This window comes from Cynocephalus volans, chromosome 11, assembly GCF_027409185.1.
Source record: "Cynocephalus volans isolate mCynVol1 chromosome 11, mCynVol1.pri, whole genome shotgun sequence".
Classification (NCBI taxonomy): Eukaryota; Metazoa; Chordata; class Mammalia; order Dermoptera; family Cynocephalidae; genus Cynocephalus; species Cynocephalus volans.
The window spans coordinates 28,123,105-28,141,253 of NC_084470.1; the positions used below are offsets into that span (position 1 = coordinate 28,123,105).

At 37.2% G+C, this 18,149-nt stretch overlaps 1 protein-coding gene across 2 annotated transcripts in view; it reads right to left on the reverse strand.

The window, feature by feature from the left end:
* Positions 1-635: 635 nt before the first annotated feature.
* The window catches only part of COL6A5 (collagen type VI alpha 5 chain), an 89,610-nt gene continuing 72,096 nt past the window's right edge, over positions 636-18,149 (reverse strand). The window contains exons 37-40 of one of the 2 annotated variants that reach the window (XM_063114881.1): positions 8,885-9,574; positions 7,454-7,550; positions 6,427-6,671; positions 636-712 (exon numbers count right to left, since the gene is read on the reverse strand). In XM_063114881.1, coding sequence (XP_062970951.1) covers positions 690-712; positions 6,427-6,671; positions 7,454-7,550; positions 8,885-9,574 — 1,055 coding nt within the window. In that variant the 3' untranslated portion in view covers positions 636-689. Of the gene's footprint in view, positions 713-5,203; positions 5,233-6,426; positions 6,672-7,453; positions 7,551-8,884; positions 9,575-18,149 lie in introns of those variants that run through there. The other variant, XM_063114883.1, reaches the window with a different exon arrangement.

Here is an 18,149-nt window from a genome sequence, read left to right on the forward strand (position 1 = left end):
TGGCAGCAAAAATCAAGTATACACAAAGCAAAGCATACTAAAATGTAAAACAAATGATCACAACAGAAAACAGCAGTTCATACAATTAGCCTCTTCTCACTTTTTTCTTTCTCACAAATACCATTCTTTTGTCAATGTCCTAGTAAAGAGAAAGCATGAACTATGGTAGTAGCAGCCTGACAGGTGGGTTTTCAGGGCTATCAGTGCTAGATGCATTATTAGGGTCGTACCAGAGCTGAAGAAATGGGCGTGGGTTTCTAGGTCCATGGTCGAAGACATTTATAGGAAATTCTAATTCTGATTGCTTTTTACTCAAGAGTCTGAGACATAGATGTGATGAAAATTCTGACAACAATTTTCTTTAGACAGATACATCATCAGAATTGATGCCTGAACTATACAGAACTGTCAGAGAAAAGATTCAGTTAATTCTTCAAGGCCGTTTTCCCAGTTCTCAGGAGAAATTAAATCATCCCTAGTTTCTCACATCTTCTCACTGAAGTCTTCACTCAGAAAAGTCTTTTCCTCCGATTTGAGACAGAGAACAAATTTAGCATGCTGTTAGTCAATTATCTTCACGAGAAATTCCTGCCGCTTACCACGCCACCTCTAACAGATGATTTATACTTTCTGATTAGAAACACACGAAATTATACATGCCAATGGAGCCGTTTTCTTTTCTGCCATGATCATCTTGTGTCGTCCTCATCATCTGCAACATGAAAATATGCACTGCCGTCAGTGTCACTGTATTTGTTTACATTCCCTCTAGAGCCTACTCTTTTATATGCCACGTAAGAAACAAACACAAGTAGTTTTTGCCATCTTCAATAGTCAAAATAAAGGTTCAACTTAGGGTGATGTGATAATAGATATAAATGAGCAATACATAGGTAGAAACTATAGACATACTTCTTCCTGGGAAAACACTGGTATATTCATGATTTGAAATTCCGTGTGTAGCAAATGTAGTGGCTGATGTCATTGAACAGGCACTTGAAGGAAAGTGTGATAGACAGTGTCAAGGCTCTGCCCAGTAACCATCTGATCTTTGTTTCTTTAGCATTAATTTCTAGAACAACATTACTCCTTCTCCTATGCCCCTCCACTCCCCACAACCACTGCCGTGTGAGCTTTTGATTTTGCTTCCAACACCAACACCTACTATTCTTCTTGGGAGGGCTGCGGTCAAGCTACCTGAGTGCCTTTAAACACATGCACGGTGAGTGCCTGGAGTTTACATCCCTCCCTAAGCCCTTGACCAATCAATGATCTAGGAGGGAGTAAGAAAGCCCAACTTCTTTGTCAGGACATCTCTGCAGCCTAAGTCACACTCCTGAGTCCCCTTGAAGGATCAGGCTTAAGCTGCCCTCTACGGGACTTTGCCTGAGATGACACTCTTGTTTCGCTTCTGCTCCTTTCCTTGCTGGTTCTCCTGTGAGCACCTCATCAATAAGTCACATGTACACAAATCCTCAACTTCAGGGGAAGCTGGCCTCGGACAGAATCTTAGAGGTGCTCCAGCCTAGTTGTCTTCCAACATCTTGTTTACATACCCACTTCAAAGGAAAAAAATCATGTACTTCTTGCCTTGCCCATTTTAAAGTTAATATCTAAGTTTTTTCATTATGAATTTGAGTCTTTGAAAAGGACATAATTTGTGAAATATTGTAAAAACTAACATTTAAAAGTAAAAACTTTCACATTTCTTTTTTAATTCACCCAATGGGATCTACATATCATAGTGATTCAGTACCACTATTATCCATTTCAAATATATATAAACATGCTCATAAAAGTTAGATATTTTATAGTCTATATTTCTCTCCTTAAACTTGTATTTCCATTCTGCTTCCCCATAGAATTTTATTCTAACTGTAATATATTCATATGTTTCAAATCTTTTGTTGTTTGCTTAGTCATAATTCTCTGCAGAAAAAAAAAAGTACATTATATATATAAAGAGCATATTTTTATTTCCTATGACTATTAGCTTCTATGTGTTAAATATTTTTCTGGATGGATTATCATGAAAAATTATCAGAACAGCATATATTTATAAATTTTGATGATTCTATAGAAACAAAAAGTAAACATTTTTATTTGAAATGCATTTATTAATGAGATGTACGGTTTCACCCTATTATTTTAACTTATTACTATTTATTGCCACAATGAGGCAAAGTTTAATATCAATTCTATTAATATTTATTGTTATAGATTTAAGCACTGATAAATATTGTTTATACAGATGGATTAGTTGTGAAGGAATTTTATCACAGCAATGTCAAACAATTCTTTTAATTCTTTCTAAGTCATATGTCAAAAATAACCCAGTAATCTTTTAAAAGTTATTACAAAAGAATGTTACCCCATCATTAGATAATATATTCTCATTTCTGAGAAATGTACCAAAAAACACTATACCAAACTTATCAAATGGCAATTAATTATACCTGTTACTCTTTCACTTAAAAGCATAGTATTTAACTTAAAGAACTAAAGTATGTTTGGAAACGTTTAATATTGCTAAATTAAGCACACTTGACACGTGCTATTACTATATTTTTGATAAAATATTTCTTACAATGTTTTATATATATATATAAATATATATATATATTTATATATATATATATATTTCAGAATTTTGAAGCTTCAATTTAGCTCATTCACTTTATGGAACATGTCCCCAGTGTAGCCTAACTGGAAGATCTAGTCCTTACTGTAAAACCAGTCAGCACTTCCACCTTAAAAAAAAGAGTCTGATCTCATCTATCAGCTGAAATAATTATGGTATTTGGGGTCCTCATGATGACATTTTATTTGTATTCTATTCCAAGATAGGTATATGGCTCTTGCCATAATTTTTTTGCCTGATGAAAGAATGTTTGCTCTGTTTTAGTCTGCCCAGTCTTCTATAACAAAATATCATAAATTGGGTGGCTTGTAAACAGCAGACATTTTTCACAGTTCTGGAGGCTGGAAAGTCCAAGATCCAAGCACTAACAGATTTAGTGTCTGGTGAGGACCCACTTTCTGGTTCAAACATGGTACCTTCTCACTGTGTCCTCACATGATAGAAAGAAAGTGGGGGTCTCGCTGGGGCCTCTCCTATAAGGGCAATAATCCCATTCATGAGGGTGCCACCCCCATGACCTACTTACTTCCCAAATGCCCCACTTTCTAATACCATCACCTTGAAGGTTAGGATTTCAACATATAAATTTGAGGGTGACACGAACACTCCAACCATAGTATTCTCCATTGATATATCTCCAACATGCTCTTTGCTTTGTTCTCATAGAATACTCACTCAGGAGAGAGACATCCTTTGACAATAGTTGGGAAACAGAACAGGCCAGATTACTAAATGGAATTTATCATCCCTCCTATCACCCTCACTTTATAATATACCTGAACTCAGAACATTCCAACATGAGTTCAAATACCTCATTTCTAGCACTACACTTCTTCCTTAACAGATATGTACAGGATAGAAAATACATGAAGCCTTACCTAGGTTTATGGTGCATTGATTAAAGGAGGCCTACAGACCCAGTATTTTAAAATGACTCCTGGTTTGACAACTCCCACTCCACCCGCAATGCCTCCCTAGGAAGTTTGTACATTTGGGACAAAGCACCATAATTAGATTCAGAATGGCTGAGAGATACGTCATTTTTGTGTGTGTGAAGCGGGGGTCATTTGTTAAAGAGGATGCACGAAAGAGGTCCCCCGTGATTCCTAGACACAAATACATTCTCAGGTAGACAGAGCCCTTTAAGACAAGCTTTTAGAAATCCATACACTGGAGAGTCTCTGTGTGTCCCCCAGTGTATCCCAGTATGAAAAACACTGGTTTCACCCTCGCTCCTCATTGAACCAGTAAGAAAGTTGAGGACCACAGCCATCAGGTGATTTTTGAGATCACAAAGCAAGTTAATGACAGAACCAAAATCAGCACCAGGGTCTCCTTACTCCCAGCCTGGTGTTCTTTCTAGCATGGCCATCAGCTATAAAAATATCTGTCATCAGTATCGTCATCATCATGATCACAATTTGAAATAGTAGGTAGCATTTACTAAGCGTTTACTCCAGGCCAGGTGCTGTTAGACTCACTTCACATTCATATACTTCTCACTAATGTGAACCTGTGACATAGACTCTGTTATTATCCTTACTTTACAGGTGAGGAAATGAAAGCTTAGAAAATCAAAGTGACGTGCCCAAGATCACATGACTGTTAATTGCAGAAATAGGATTCAAACCCATATCTGCACCCAGGATTCCATCTTTCAACTGTTTCCCAAAGTGGTTTCAACCAAACAGTAGTCCTAAAGATGCTCCCTGACATGAGATTCTGTGGTCAAATTGTTCTGACTACCTACAGTTGCTCTCTCAGAATCACAATGACCATTAGTCCATTAATAACAACGAAGAGTCCTGCAAAAAGGATACCTACTTATCAGTGATTTCCAGGGAAATGATTTTTTTGGTCAAAATACCTATTAATATCCAGTGAAAGTATCCCCATAAAAGAAGACTGATGTCTAATGAGTTCCTAAATGATGCTGGGGTTGCTGCAGGCTGAGGGACCACACTTTGAGAAATACTACACTTGATGTTGAAAAAATAAAGACTAACGTTGGTCTAAAAGGAAAAAGGATACAGTTATGCTTAAGAACTCCACATTAAAATCTTGCAAATGTACATTATAAAGAGTAAACAGAAAATCTGTTTATTAAGTAGATGTATAAAATGAAAACATTAGAAAAATGGGCAGGTGAAAAGAAAAGCCCACCTTCAGCAGTAAAACAAAAGATGAGCAAAGCAATATAAAGGCTGATAATTCTACACAATGGATTCTTATTTTTAATTGCCAGATATATTACAAAACTTACATAATTCATATAGAGATAATACTAGGGCACAGGGTGTATTTTGAGCTTTGTATGTGTGAGGGTACTTTAAAAAGTTCATGGGAAAATACAATTAAAGGATAATATAAATCTTTCCATGAACTTTTTGAAGCACCCTCATATTATCTCCAACCTTTTAACAACTCAGAGATTGATTTTATGATCTCCTTTTCACAGCCTAACTTTGTGAACTTATGTTTTATAAACATAATGTAGAGTATGAATCACTATGACAAAACGGCATTGGACTAGGTGCTGTGAATGTTCTTGGATAAGACACTTCAAATGTCTGTAGCTTCCATTTCCTTATCTGTAAAAAGATACAGTATGACTCAGTGATTTTCAAAGTCATTACAATTTTTCAAATTCTAAGCCTCATGATTCCAAGAAAAATGCCAAACTGTTATATACTGAAGAGACTCAGATTGGAGTAGGGCTGGCCAAATATCACCAAAACAAGCTGCTGGCTAGAGATCTCTTAGGAAAAGGATTAAAGACATCATCTATTTCTAAATGTACGATATATAATTACAATAGAAAAATGCAGAAAACTTTTGGAAGAAATAAATGATAAAAAATGATAATAAATAAGAAAGGTATTGGTAATCCTAATGGTAATAATCACTTTGATCCTACCAACCTTATCACTTGCAGCAGCAAACCACCCTTAGATATCTAATAGGACTGATTCAACCAGAATTTATAAGCAATGTTTTTCAAACTTGAATGCACATTGGAATCACCTGGGAGCTTAAAAAAAAACAACAACCTGATGCCTATATCTCACCCCAGGGATTGTGATTTAACTGTGTGAGGTGTGGGCTTGACCTGGGATTTTTCAAAAATTATCTAGGTCATTCTAATACATAGACAAATTTGGGAACCACTGATTCATAGGCTTCTCACCTGTGATAACAGTTATTTACATCCCCTGCTATTCACTGAATTGTGTCCCCCCTACCCTCTGACCAAATTCATGTGTTGAAGCCCTAACCCCCATTTACTGTTTGTAGATAGGGTCTTTAAGGAGGTAATTAAGGTTAAATGAGGCAACAGGGTGAAGCTGGGGCCCAGCTAGGAGGATGCAGCTCAAACCAAAAAAGCCCTGGTTGCTAAGGAAGAAAGCTGACCTTGAGTGCTCAGACTCTGGAGGCTCCTTGCACAGTTCCACCTCACCCCCATTCTGCACAAAGCTGCAGGGCTTCTGCTGACTCAGGACCTGTTGTTCTTGTCTTATCCCTCTCACTTCTTAGTTCCCTGACTCCACACCAAACATTTATACCTACTTCTAGCTCTGGTTTCGCCAGTGCAATCAGCTCCTTTTTTTTGTCTTTCTGGAGTTGTATCTCCCTTGCTCCTTATTTTGGAGCCCCGTTATAGCCCCTCTTTTACTCTTGTCCTGTCATGTCTGCCTGTCCCAATGAATTCTCACTGCTCATTTTCCACCAGGGGAAACCAAACAATGGTACTTTAGGGTCTTCAACTCTATTGTACTCAAGATTACCTCTTTCTTCTAGTTGTTTATCATTCACTGGAGCTGTAGTTTCTTCTGAATGTGCCTCTTCCTTGTCTTTCATCATCAATTCCCCAGTTGAAAAGAGCCTGTATAACTTCTGAATCAAATCAATAGTGGTCTCAGGACCAGTACTATGATTGCTCCCTAATACAAAGAAATGCTGCTTCTGGGAACCAAAGTCACCAAACAACTCACTGTTTTCTGTCTCTATTTCATACACCTCAGGAATCAGCCTGAGACAATGGAGAAAAGAGATGAAAAATTAGTTATCCAAGTCCCTTGCAAGATTAAATATAAATACAGCCAGACCATGTAACAGGAACCCATTTTACTCATGTGATTGGAGTAGTCCAAATGGAGTTTGTGGATGTAATTTGACTCAGGAGCAATTTTCTAATATTCTAAAGGAAAACTAGACATTTATTTCTCTTAGTGGTTTAGGACCCCAAACCAATATTATTTTTATCACTGAATTTTTATTGAGTACTTAGGGTTTTATTTTGCAAAATAAACTTAAAAGAATTCTTCCTGCCAGTCTTCATATGTGTTTTGTTTTCTAAATGGCAAATGTTTTGTTTTGTTTTCTTTTTTATCTACTCTAAAATTGTTATATCTAACCTATGATATAATTATAAGTTTTTTGTTTGGCAGTACCTAATATTAGAGTTGTGTTATATAGTTACTTATAAGGTACTAATAAGAGGCTTTGTTTTTGTGAAAGCAACAGAAATGGAAAAATGGTTCTTTCTAATATAGGTCATGTTTTATCTGCTATTAACTCCAGATCTATGTAGTCATCACGAAAAAGTAGCATTTAAAACACACACACACAAACACACACACACACACACACACACACACACACACACACACACACACACACACACACACACACACACACACACACCCTCCAAAACCTGCATCTTAAAAACTAAAATTCCGTTCACGACAAATTATTTTCTTAAGGACTATCTCCAGTTGTGGTATTACCCAAACTTTTAATTTCTCAACTCACAATACAGTGTTTTCTATGTCAACATTCTCTGGGTTTGGAGAGGTGATGTTAACACATTTGGCTCTCAGATCTTTGGTGGGATATTTGTTGATGGCACCTGGAGAAAGAGTGGGCTGGTTAGTCTGAATTTTATCATTCCACTTTATGACTATCACCCAAAGTCCATTCAGTCCTCTGGTTTGCAGTGTTTTCAAGAACAAATTAAATTTATAAGGACTCATCAAAGTAGGCACACTCTGACATTGAAATACCTCATTGTCGGCAAAGTCAATGAGATATAGCAATAATTGAGTAAAAACTTCCCCTGCTCTGCGTGCATGTCACAGGCTTGTGGTATAATTCAACAACATTCCTTAATTTCTCCTATCATCTGTTTCTCTCCCTATAAAAGGAGGATCTTTATAATACATTCCAATAGCTGTTGAAATTGCTCTATTTATCTTGGGGTTGGGGGAAGATACCATTTTTTGCCTGTTACTAAATACTCCTAAATTCCAAGATTCCTGAGGACTATGTGAGCCCTGGGGATTTATGAGTGCTAGAAAACTTGCATCCCTGTGATTCCCTAGTAAATTTGTGGGAGCTGCAGGTAACCATTCAATGTGGCCTCTGCCCCCTTCCTAATTCCCAGCACAAGCCAGGGCTTGTTTGATGCTACAAGATCTTGGGTGTGCTGCTATAGCTATGTCTGAAATTATAACACATGGGCAGAGGCGGGGGCAGCCACTCTCAAAGCCCCACTGTGTAAAGACACCCTTGAACTCCCTGTGTGGGTGCATCTGAGCCAGCCAGCTGCCTAGGACAGAGGCTCTAGAAGAGATTTGTGTCTGTGGCTCATACAAATTCAAGTCAGAACCAAGGTTAATTTATAATGACAAAGCAAAATGGAAGTCTTTGGAGCAGCTAGATGGTGGTGGTTGTGGGATATTATTAGAGCAGTACACCTTGTTAAGGGTTTAGCAATTGAAGTACAGTTTAATTGACAAAGAGCATAGCTCTGGGGTTAGAATATGTGGGATTGAGTCTAGGATTGACCAGTTATTAACAGTGAGCTTTTGAGCAACTTATTTAATGTTATTTCACTTACAAAATATGGATATACATATTTTCCTTTGAGAGCTGCACTGAAGATTAAATGATACAATCCATTTAAAGAATCTAGCACATAGTAAATCCTCACAGATTAGGGTTAGAGAAACTTTTCACCCATTTGAGGATTTCCTGGCAAAAACTTTGACAGTGCAGTAGCAAGGCTCAAGGTCAAAAAAACCTGGGACTTTTCTCTGAGATTTTTCACTGCCTCCTACTTATTTACACTCCACCACTCTTAACTGAAGGGAGGATCGTTTTACTAAATCTGCTAAAGGATGTTACAAAGAGACAGTACATCTATTGCAAACACAATACAAGAGAAAAGCTTAAGTGACTTACGTCTGATTGAATGAACAAATGGCTTGACAAACTTGATGACATAGTCCCAATCTGGCTTGTGGGTTCGGCCAAGCTGGACTAAGTGATGATCCAGGGGGTGGCTGGCTAATTCTTCTAACTCCACGGCATTATATATAGGACCAAAGGAAAACACAAATATGGAGTAGCCTTGACACTTTCCTCTCAGAGATACGTTCTTTAAGACTTCCTTGTCTAAAGGGTTGGTTTCGCCGGAAGATATTACAAACATAACTTTGTTTTTCCTCGGGTTGGGGGTTCCTACGAAGACATTGTCAATTGTCCACTGCAGGGCATGGCCAGTAAAAACATCTCCATTGAGCTGTTGAAGAGAATCTTGGATATGGTGTTTCATTTGGTATATACTATTATAAGTAACCAAATCAAATTCCAGGTAGACGGGGCATTCTTCAGTGTTGGGCATATAGCTCGGGGGAGAATAGCTCAGGACAGCCACTCTGTCTCCTAAGGTGGAGGTCAGAGGGTCTGGGGCAATGTGAAAGTAATCAAGCACTGAGATTATAAAAGCTTTCATTTCCTTAAATTCATCACTTCCTACTCTTTGGGAAGAGTCTATGAGGAAAGCCACATCCATGTAATATTCTTGAAGAGAGGCATCTCCTGGTTCATAAGTAAGATCTGGCTCTTCTTTTTTGTCCTGATTTTCATGTCCTGCAACAGAATAACTCAAGTAACTCTTTTAGTAGAAGGATAAACTTGGAACCCCTAGGCATGAGGTATTGCCATGATTCATTTTTACACCCATGGCACTAATTAGACATCACTGATCAGTCGCAATACCTTTTCCCAGACACATTCTCCAAATCTGTCTCCACATAGTTCATGGAGAGCTATTACCATCTGATATATGTTGTCACACGAAAAGAAACCTATTTGTTATCCCATCTTGGATCTGTGTCAGAGAATTGATTTAATCCTCCAGCTATTTTAATATGCAAGATACATATTTTTAATGTATCTAAAAATGTAGCTATCTTTAGTGCCCTGCACATAGTTGTAATATTTGGAGTATGCATTTGCATGAGATTTAATTATATGTAACAACCCCAAGACAAAGTATCAATGTCAAAGTTACATTTATTGGTGGCACAAACACATATACTTTCACACATGTGATCAAAACATGCACCATGGAGCAATGTCATGAGAGAAAGCATAAATAAGTGCTGACTATAGAATCTAAACACAGTGTAAGATATGACATACTCTAAGACCTTTAGACTCAAAGTGCCAGTCTGGAAACAATTTATCAACCCATGACAAGAAAAGGAGCTTGCACCATGAGGTAAGTCAACTGTTTTACTGAGAACATTGTTCAGCTGACATTTATTTTTTTGTAGCAATTAATTTTTTTCTTAATGCAGGACTTGGATTTATATTCTGATGCAAGTTTCTTCTCTTGCTGCAGACCAGCACTTCAAGTAGCACTGTTGTAAGCCTAAGGGATCATGAAACCTGTCCACATGTGTGGGAATGATGGCTGGCTGGTGAGGCCACAGCAGGAAACTCCAGCTCAGAAAGACAGGAAGGAGATGGCCGATGTTCTTTTCTTCTATGAAAGATCCTAGTCAAGCAATAAGTAGATTCTTGCTGTTTGGGAACCTAATCAAACACTAAGTAAATTTCTTGCTGGCAAAAATGTATTGATCTTCATTTCCTCTCAACCCTTTATTTGATGCTTTTACATTTATTATTTTACTTAATCTTCACAACAAATGAATCAGTGCACCTATATTAATGCTCTAAAAGCTTAGCATTGATATAGAATGCAACAAACAAACCTCATAGGTGATGTGATTAGCAGGGCAAATGTTCAGTCAGATGATTTTTGAATGTTCAGTGAATACTACCTACCTGGGGTAAACTCCATATTATCTTTTTAAAAAATCTTTTGTTGGATTTGATTTGCTAACATTTTGTTCAGAATTTTTGCATATATGTTCGTGAGGAATGTTGGTCTGCAGTTTTCCTTTCAAGGAATGTCTTTGGTTTTGGTATCAAGGTAATCTGGCCTCAAAGAATAGGGTGGGAAATATTTCCTCCTCTTAAATTTTCTGAAAGAGTTTATGTAGAACTGGTATTATTTCTGCCTTAAATGTTTTGTTGAAATCACCAGTGAAATCATTCATGCCTGGAGTTTTTTGTTTGTTTGTTTTGTTTTTAATGGGAAGGTTTGAACTACAAATTCAGTTCTTTAATAGGACCATGTAGGTTATTTCTTCTTGAGTGAGCTTTGGTAATTTGTACATTGCAAGAAATCCATGTATTTTACCTAGTCTGTCTAACATATCACAAAAAAATTGTTCATAATATTCCCTGGTTATCCTTTTAAAAAAATTTTTTTTAATTGTACATACATGTGGGGTACAACATTGATTTTGAATAATTGTGTAGAATGTGTGGTGGTTAGATCAGTATATTAGCTTATTCATCATTACAATATGCAATCATTCTTTGTTATCCTTTTAATATCTGTAGAATATGTCTCCTCTTTCATTCTTGATATTGATTTTTTGAGTCTTTTTCCTGGTGGGTTTGATTATAGGTTTATCAATTTACTGATTTTCTCAAAGAAACAACTTTTGCTCTTATTGATTTTCTCTAATGTTTTTCTCTTTTCTATTTCATTGAGTTTCAGTCTAATTTTATTACTCTCTTCTACTTATCTTGGATTTCCCTGGCTTTTCTTTTTGTGGTTTCTTAAGGTAGAAGTTGAGGTCATGGATTTGAAACTTTTCTTCTTTACCAATATGGTTATTTAATGTTATAAATTTCTTCCTAAGTACTGTTTTAGTGGAATCTCACAAATTCTCATATATTGATTTCATTTTCATTGATTTCACAATATTTTCTAATTTCCCTTTTGATTTCTTCTTTGACCATGGATTATTCAGAAGTCCTTTACTTAGTTGCCAAATACTTGAGGATTTTCCAAAGATCTTTCTACTCTTGATTTTTAATTTAATTCTGTTTGGGTCAGAGAATATACTTGGTATGGCTCAAATCCTTCAAAATTTTGAACATTGTTGTATGGCCCATGATATGTTCTATTTTGATAAATGTTTCATGTACATTTGAAAAGAATGTGTATTCTGCTGTTGGGAAGAGTGTCCTATAAGTGTCAATAAGATCAAATTAGTTGCTAGTGTTTTTTAAGCCTTCTATATTCTGCTGATTTTCTGTCTACTTTTGTTATCAATTATTGGGAGAGGTTATTGAAACTTTCTGCTGCTCTTTTTTTTTTTTTTTTTTGAAGCTTTTTTTCTCTGTGTTTTATTTGGGATAACTACTATTGCTACATTTTCAAGTTCACTAATTTTATTCTTTTGCCAAATCTAATCTGCCAATAATTTCATCTGGTGTATTGTTCATCTTAGACATTATAATTTTTATTTCTACAAATTCTATTTGAATCTTGGTTTTACGTCTTACATATCTCTACTTAACTCTTTAACACATGGAATACAGTTATAATAACTGCTTTAATATCTTTGCTAATTCTAACATCTGTGTCAATTCTGGTTTAGTTTTGAGAGATTATGATTGATCACACTCTTTTTATACCAGACATCATGAAACTTTCCTTGCTGGGTGTGCAATACTTTTGTATTCTAGTATATATTCATGTGCTTTGCTCTGGGAGGCAGTTAGGTTTACACAAAAAGAGTTTGATCCTTTTGGATCATGCTGTTATGATTCCTTTAGTGAACCTGGAAGGGTGCTTAATTTAGGGCTAATTATTTCCTGCTACTGAGGCAAGACGTTCCTGAGTTTTCTCCCCAATACTATATGAATTATGAGCTTTTCCAGTCTTACTGGTTCTTTCCCCAGTCTCAGGTAATTTTCTCACATGCATGTGCTATCAGTATTTTGCAGGGTAATCCAGGCAGATCCTCTGCAGATCTCTGGGGTTCTCTTTCTTGAAGCTTTCCCCTCCGTGGTATTATGTCCTGTGAACTCTTAGCCCCTTGGTCTCCCCAGACCCTCTGCTCTATCTCCTCATCTCAAGGAGCTCACTGGGCTCCAGATGAATTCTTCCTTCCTGCGCTATGGCCTGGAAATACTCTCAAGGCAGCAAGCTGCAGCAATCATAGGGCTCACCTCATGTGTTTCCCATCTCTGCTGATTTTTTTCCCATCACTGATTTTCATTTCCTGATGTCCAGTGTCTTAAAAACTGTTGTTTCATCTCTTTATATTTTCTCTTGGGTATTTAAGTTGGGAGGCAAATCCAGTTTCTCTATTCCATCTTGGGCAGTTCTAACAGATGAGAACTGACTGTCTTGTCTGAGATGCTCTCAGGTTCTCCTTCTCACAAAGGACTAACAACTGGTCATTCATATACAAGATTTTTCCTTTATTAATACATTTGTAGTAATTGAATGGGGTTTTGCATTTCATAAGTATGTTTGACATTTATGGGCCTCCCATTCCCCACCAGAAACCCGGTTTCAAACTCTTCTCAGAATTTCTGATCAAGACAGAGGTCTTCAACTAAACTACTAAATATAAAACTAAAAGTGCAGATGACAGCATGTATTTTATAGCTTTCTTTGCTGTAGATGCTGTATAATGTACATTAGTTCTAAAACATTACCAGCAAAAACACATCTAGAGTTCCCAGCCATAGTGTTAGGAACTGTGAGGATTAATATTAAATGGACATTTCTACAGTCCTGGAGTTGACTAACTGTTACTCGCTCTGCCACCAGGATCTCTGTTTTCCAACTTACAACATTCAGATTCTTTGAAAAGGATGACCAATATAGCTTGTTAAAACATAAGAAAAGTATTTCATAAATGTTATGGTAGAAGAGGAAGGGTTGACTTACCACATTAGTGTACTTTTTTTTCACACATGCTCATAATATAAGTAGTACTATTTTTTCAAGTTTTCTCTTTATAAATGAGCAAAATCTCAACAGTTTCCCAAAGTATCTGGCAGAACTATTTTCTAAAAGACATATATTTCGTCTACAAGATCTCTAAAAATAGGTTCTTTCCCTACTTACAGGATAAGCATGAGAATCAAAGAAGCTAAATGCAGGTGATTGTGCCTTGAAAACTCTAAATTTTAGGGTGGGATTATCTATTTTGAGTCTAAATTCATCTTACTTAGAGAGTCAGGGCCTTCAAAAATATTTGCCTTCAAGAATACCTGGCAGTGGTGTGGATGAAACATACCCATAGCTCACAGCAATGCTGTGTATTTTCTGGAAATGTCAACCAAGGCAAATTCCCATCTTCAACTCCGTGGAAGAATTTCCTCCGAATGGCAGAGGAGGAAGATCTGGCACACTTGCATGAAATGAGGCTGGATTTCTAGGGAAGCATCCCCAGAGACTAGCCTAACTTTGGCCAAGGATTTAAGCCACAATGCCAAGTGCATTCCAACAGCTTTAGGGAGAAGCGGGGGGTAGAAAGGAAATTTGGAGAGAAGGGAGAATCTAAAGGACTTGAGACATTTAGACCGAGATTAAGTATGCTGTTAATGAAGTGCTGCTCTTCCTGGTATTTGTGGGAAACCTCAAGATAAGCATGAGTTATCCAGTGGTCTGCCTTGGAATTTGTCCAGGGGCTGAAATTAGCCATGTGTTCTCCACATACAAGCCACATGCACAATTGAGGCTATTTTATGTGTCAGATTCAGTCCAGATGAACTGTAGCTGATATTTTTCAAGTTAACATTTTTATAATGACTTCCCATGAGGTTGGCGATACTTTTGTTTTGCAGTTGCACCTTCTGAGTATTTAATTGAGCATTCAGTTTGCTTCAGGTCTTATGCTCAACTCTATGCATGTCTTCTCTCATTTAATCTTCCTCGTAGCACTATGAGAGTGGAATTATCATCATTCCCATTTTCCAGATGAGCAAACTGAGGCTTGGAGAGGATAAATGACTTGGCCAAGAAATGACAGCCTCTAAGTGGTAGAGCCAGGGTCTGAACCCAGATCCATCTGTCTAACTCCTTTAGAAGAACTGATCATCAGATATGCGGGTAGAGCAGGAACATTAATGCACAAATTAACCAGCTCACTAAAGGCCTTGAAACCTGGTTTGGAGAACGTGTTCTCAGTTAATTTCCATTCCTTTTTGGTTGAAGTCACTAGAGAATATTTTCTCCCAAAAGTAAGGAATTATATGCATTAAATAAAATTTGCAAATTTTTCTTTTTTAGGCATTGTAGAGCAATGTTATGAGCAGAACCTTTGGAGTTCAAGTCCTATCTCTGCCATTTGTTAACTCTGCGAGCCTGAGTTTTCTACATGCCTCAGTTTCATTAACTGAAAGATGGTAATAATAATTACAACCTCTCAAGGTTTTTGAGAGAATTAGATAAAGTTTGCAGTGTCTAGCATATCCTGAGTACTCCACAAATATAATTTTTAGAAGGAAACGAACAAGTAGAAAAATCTCAGGCATATGAAAATCCTTCCTCTGATAGTATATCCTGCAAACTAGAATTTCCATAAGAAAAAAATGCAAGTCAACTGGTACAGCTTACATACTCACAAGTGCACATACGCTTTCAGAAATGAGAAAGCTCATTCTCTTATGTTTACGCATGCTTAACTTGAGAGGAATTGACAATAATTTATAAACCTCTCCCTTTAACGCTGCCACCCTAGGGCTGTCCTCCCCCCATCTGGTGAGGTCACTTGTCAAGCTCTAAGGGCATGAGCTGGGGCAGTGAGAGAGGCAGGCACATGTGTGTGTAACTGACTGGAGGTCACTGATCTTATGCCAAAGGGAACTATAAACACATTTAACATTCTCTTCTTTCGCTGTATGAGGTTCTCTTCCCCCATTTGTCTGAACAAGTAGGAATGACTGTTTTCAAATAGATTTCATCCTTTTCCCCAAAGACTTAGAATGAATGTCTTTTTTGGCCTAGGCTTTTCTAGGTGGCACTTAGATGACAAGAGTGTGTCTTGTGGACCATTTCACGCTCTGAAACAACCATCTGCAGAAAGGTCCCAGCATCACTTATACCCAAACCATCTGGATCTAAAACTTTGGTTTTAATGGAATTACTCTGTGCTTCATGCCTCTGGGTGAGTTTATAAGACGGATTTTTTATTTATAATTAAATCAAATTTTAAAAATAAAATTGTGCCACCAAAATTATTTTAAAATAACTCCCCCAAATGATGACATGATTTAACTTATTCTCGAATTTGGCAATTGGATGTAATTCCTCATTTGTAAATACAGAAAATTCCATCTCCAGGCAACATGGCATACATAGTTAAAAGTCTGTGTTTTTGTGCAGACAGCCATGGGTTTGAATCCTGGTTCTGCCTCTTAAAAGCTATGTGTCTTTGTGAGAGGTCCTTAACCTTTGCATCAGTGTCCTCATCTGTAAAATGGAATAATAACAATAATATTTTGGGGGGGTCAAGATTCAATGAAAACATGTACAGAAAGTGCTTACGTGGTGCCTGCCCATGGTTGCAGTCAATAAGCGGTACCTTCCTCAGTCACTATTAGTGCTCATGCACAGGTCAGTGCTCAGGTGAGATGGTGTGTGCAATGCTTTGAGAACTGTCCTGCCTGGGATGAATATGGGCCCCCAAAGCATTCCACTTGCATTTTTAAATAAACTGAATACTTCCTGGCTTGGATTAGGCAATTTTTTGTACACAGAGAATATACCTGTCAGACTACAAGTTTCTTGAAGACAGTACCTATGTCTAAGTTTTTTTATTCTTATTTATTTCCCTAACCCCTGAAAGAGTAGCTCAGGGCTTAACTCAGAAGAGGAGCTAAATACATACTTGTTATGTAAAAGGATGTCTAAATAATCATGGGAAAATTCATGTAAATGCCTAACAGAGTCTTTTCACAGAGTAACTTCTCAATGAGGGCTGCCACGACCACCATCACTATCTCCACCATGACCACCGACACCACTGTCACCACCACAACACCCTCGTAATTTTGCCTCATCACCCCTGCCATCTCCACTGCCACTGCCATCACCATCACCTCCTCACCACCGCCCTTCCTCATGCTTCTGCTCCATCCTTTACCATCTCCACCACCTCCACCATGCTCTCTACCACAACCGTCAGCAGCAGCAGACCCCTTTACCACTATTGTCTTCACTACGACCATGACCAGCACCACCATCACCCAATTACTACTTGAAGTATCCAAATTTTATCCCATTAGAAAGGGGACCATATAGTGAATACAAAATATCAGAGTGAGAAAGAATGGGATCTAGGGTTCTGTAGTATAGAGAGAGACTACAGTTAACAAAGTACTGTGTGTCTTTGAAAAGCTAGTCAAGATGATGTTGGATGTTCCTAACACAAAGAAGTGACAAATGTTTGAGGTGATGGATATGCTAAGCACGCTGATATCATCATTGCACACAGTATGAACGTACCCAAATATCATATTGTACTCCATAAATATATACAATTATCATGGGTCAATTAAGAAAAACAAATTTAAAAGAGAGCATAGAATAGAATATTGGTTACCAGAAGCAGGGAAAGGGGCGGGGGTGGGGGGGTGGGAGAAGGGTGGTCGACTGGGACAGAGTTACAAAGTTACAGTTAGACAGGAAGAGTAAGTTCTCCTGCTCTAGGGGGACAATAGCTAATAATATTGTATTGCATGTTTCAAGATAGCCAGAAAGGAGGATCTTGAATTTTATAACCACAAAGAAATGATAAATGTTTAGGTGACAGATATGCTAACTCTCCTAATTAGATCATTATACAACATATGCATGTATTGAAACAACAAAACACACCTCATACACATGTACAATTAAAAAAATAAAATTAACAAAAGGGCCACTTAGTACATATTCTAGTACATTTTATCCAAACTTAAAAAAAAACTGGGTTTAATGCTTACCTGACTTTATTTTACTTTTATCCCCCAAATGATGTATAGTATATTCTAGTACATTTTAATTTCTAAGGTTTTATTTCAGCCCCGCGTGCATTTAGAGTGTACGTTTTAGATAGAAAATTTCATATAAAAGTCAATACATCACTAGTAGATATTTACATATTGTTATATAAAACTATACTTTATTTCTTGGGTGAAAAGTGCAGTAGAACATAGTTTTAGTATATTTTATGTGTCAAAATTTTTTAAATAAAATTCATTCTTAACTCAGAAAAGTGGGGGGGACTACATGAAGTAAAATGTCACCAGTTCTCTAGAACATTGCTTTATTAGTGGCAACGAGTGATTGCATGAC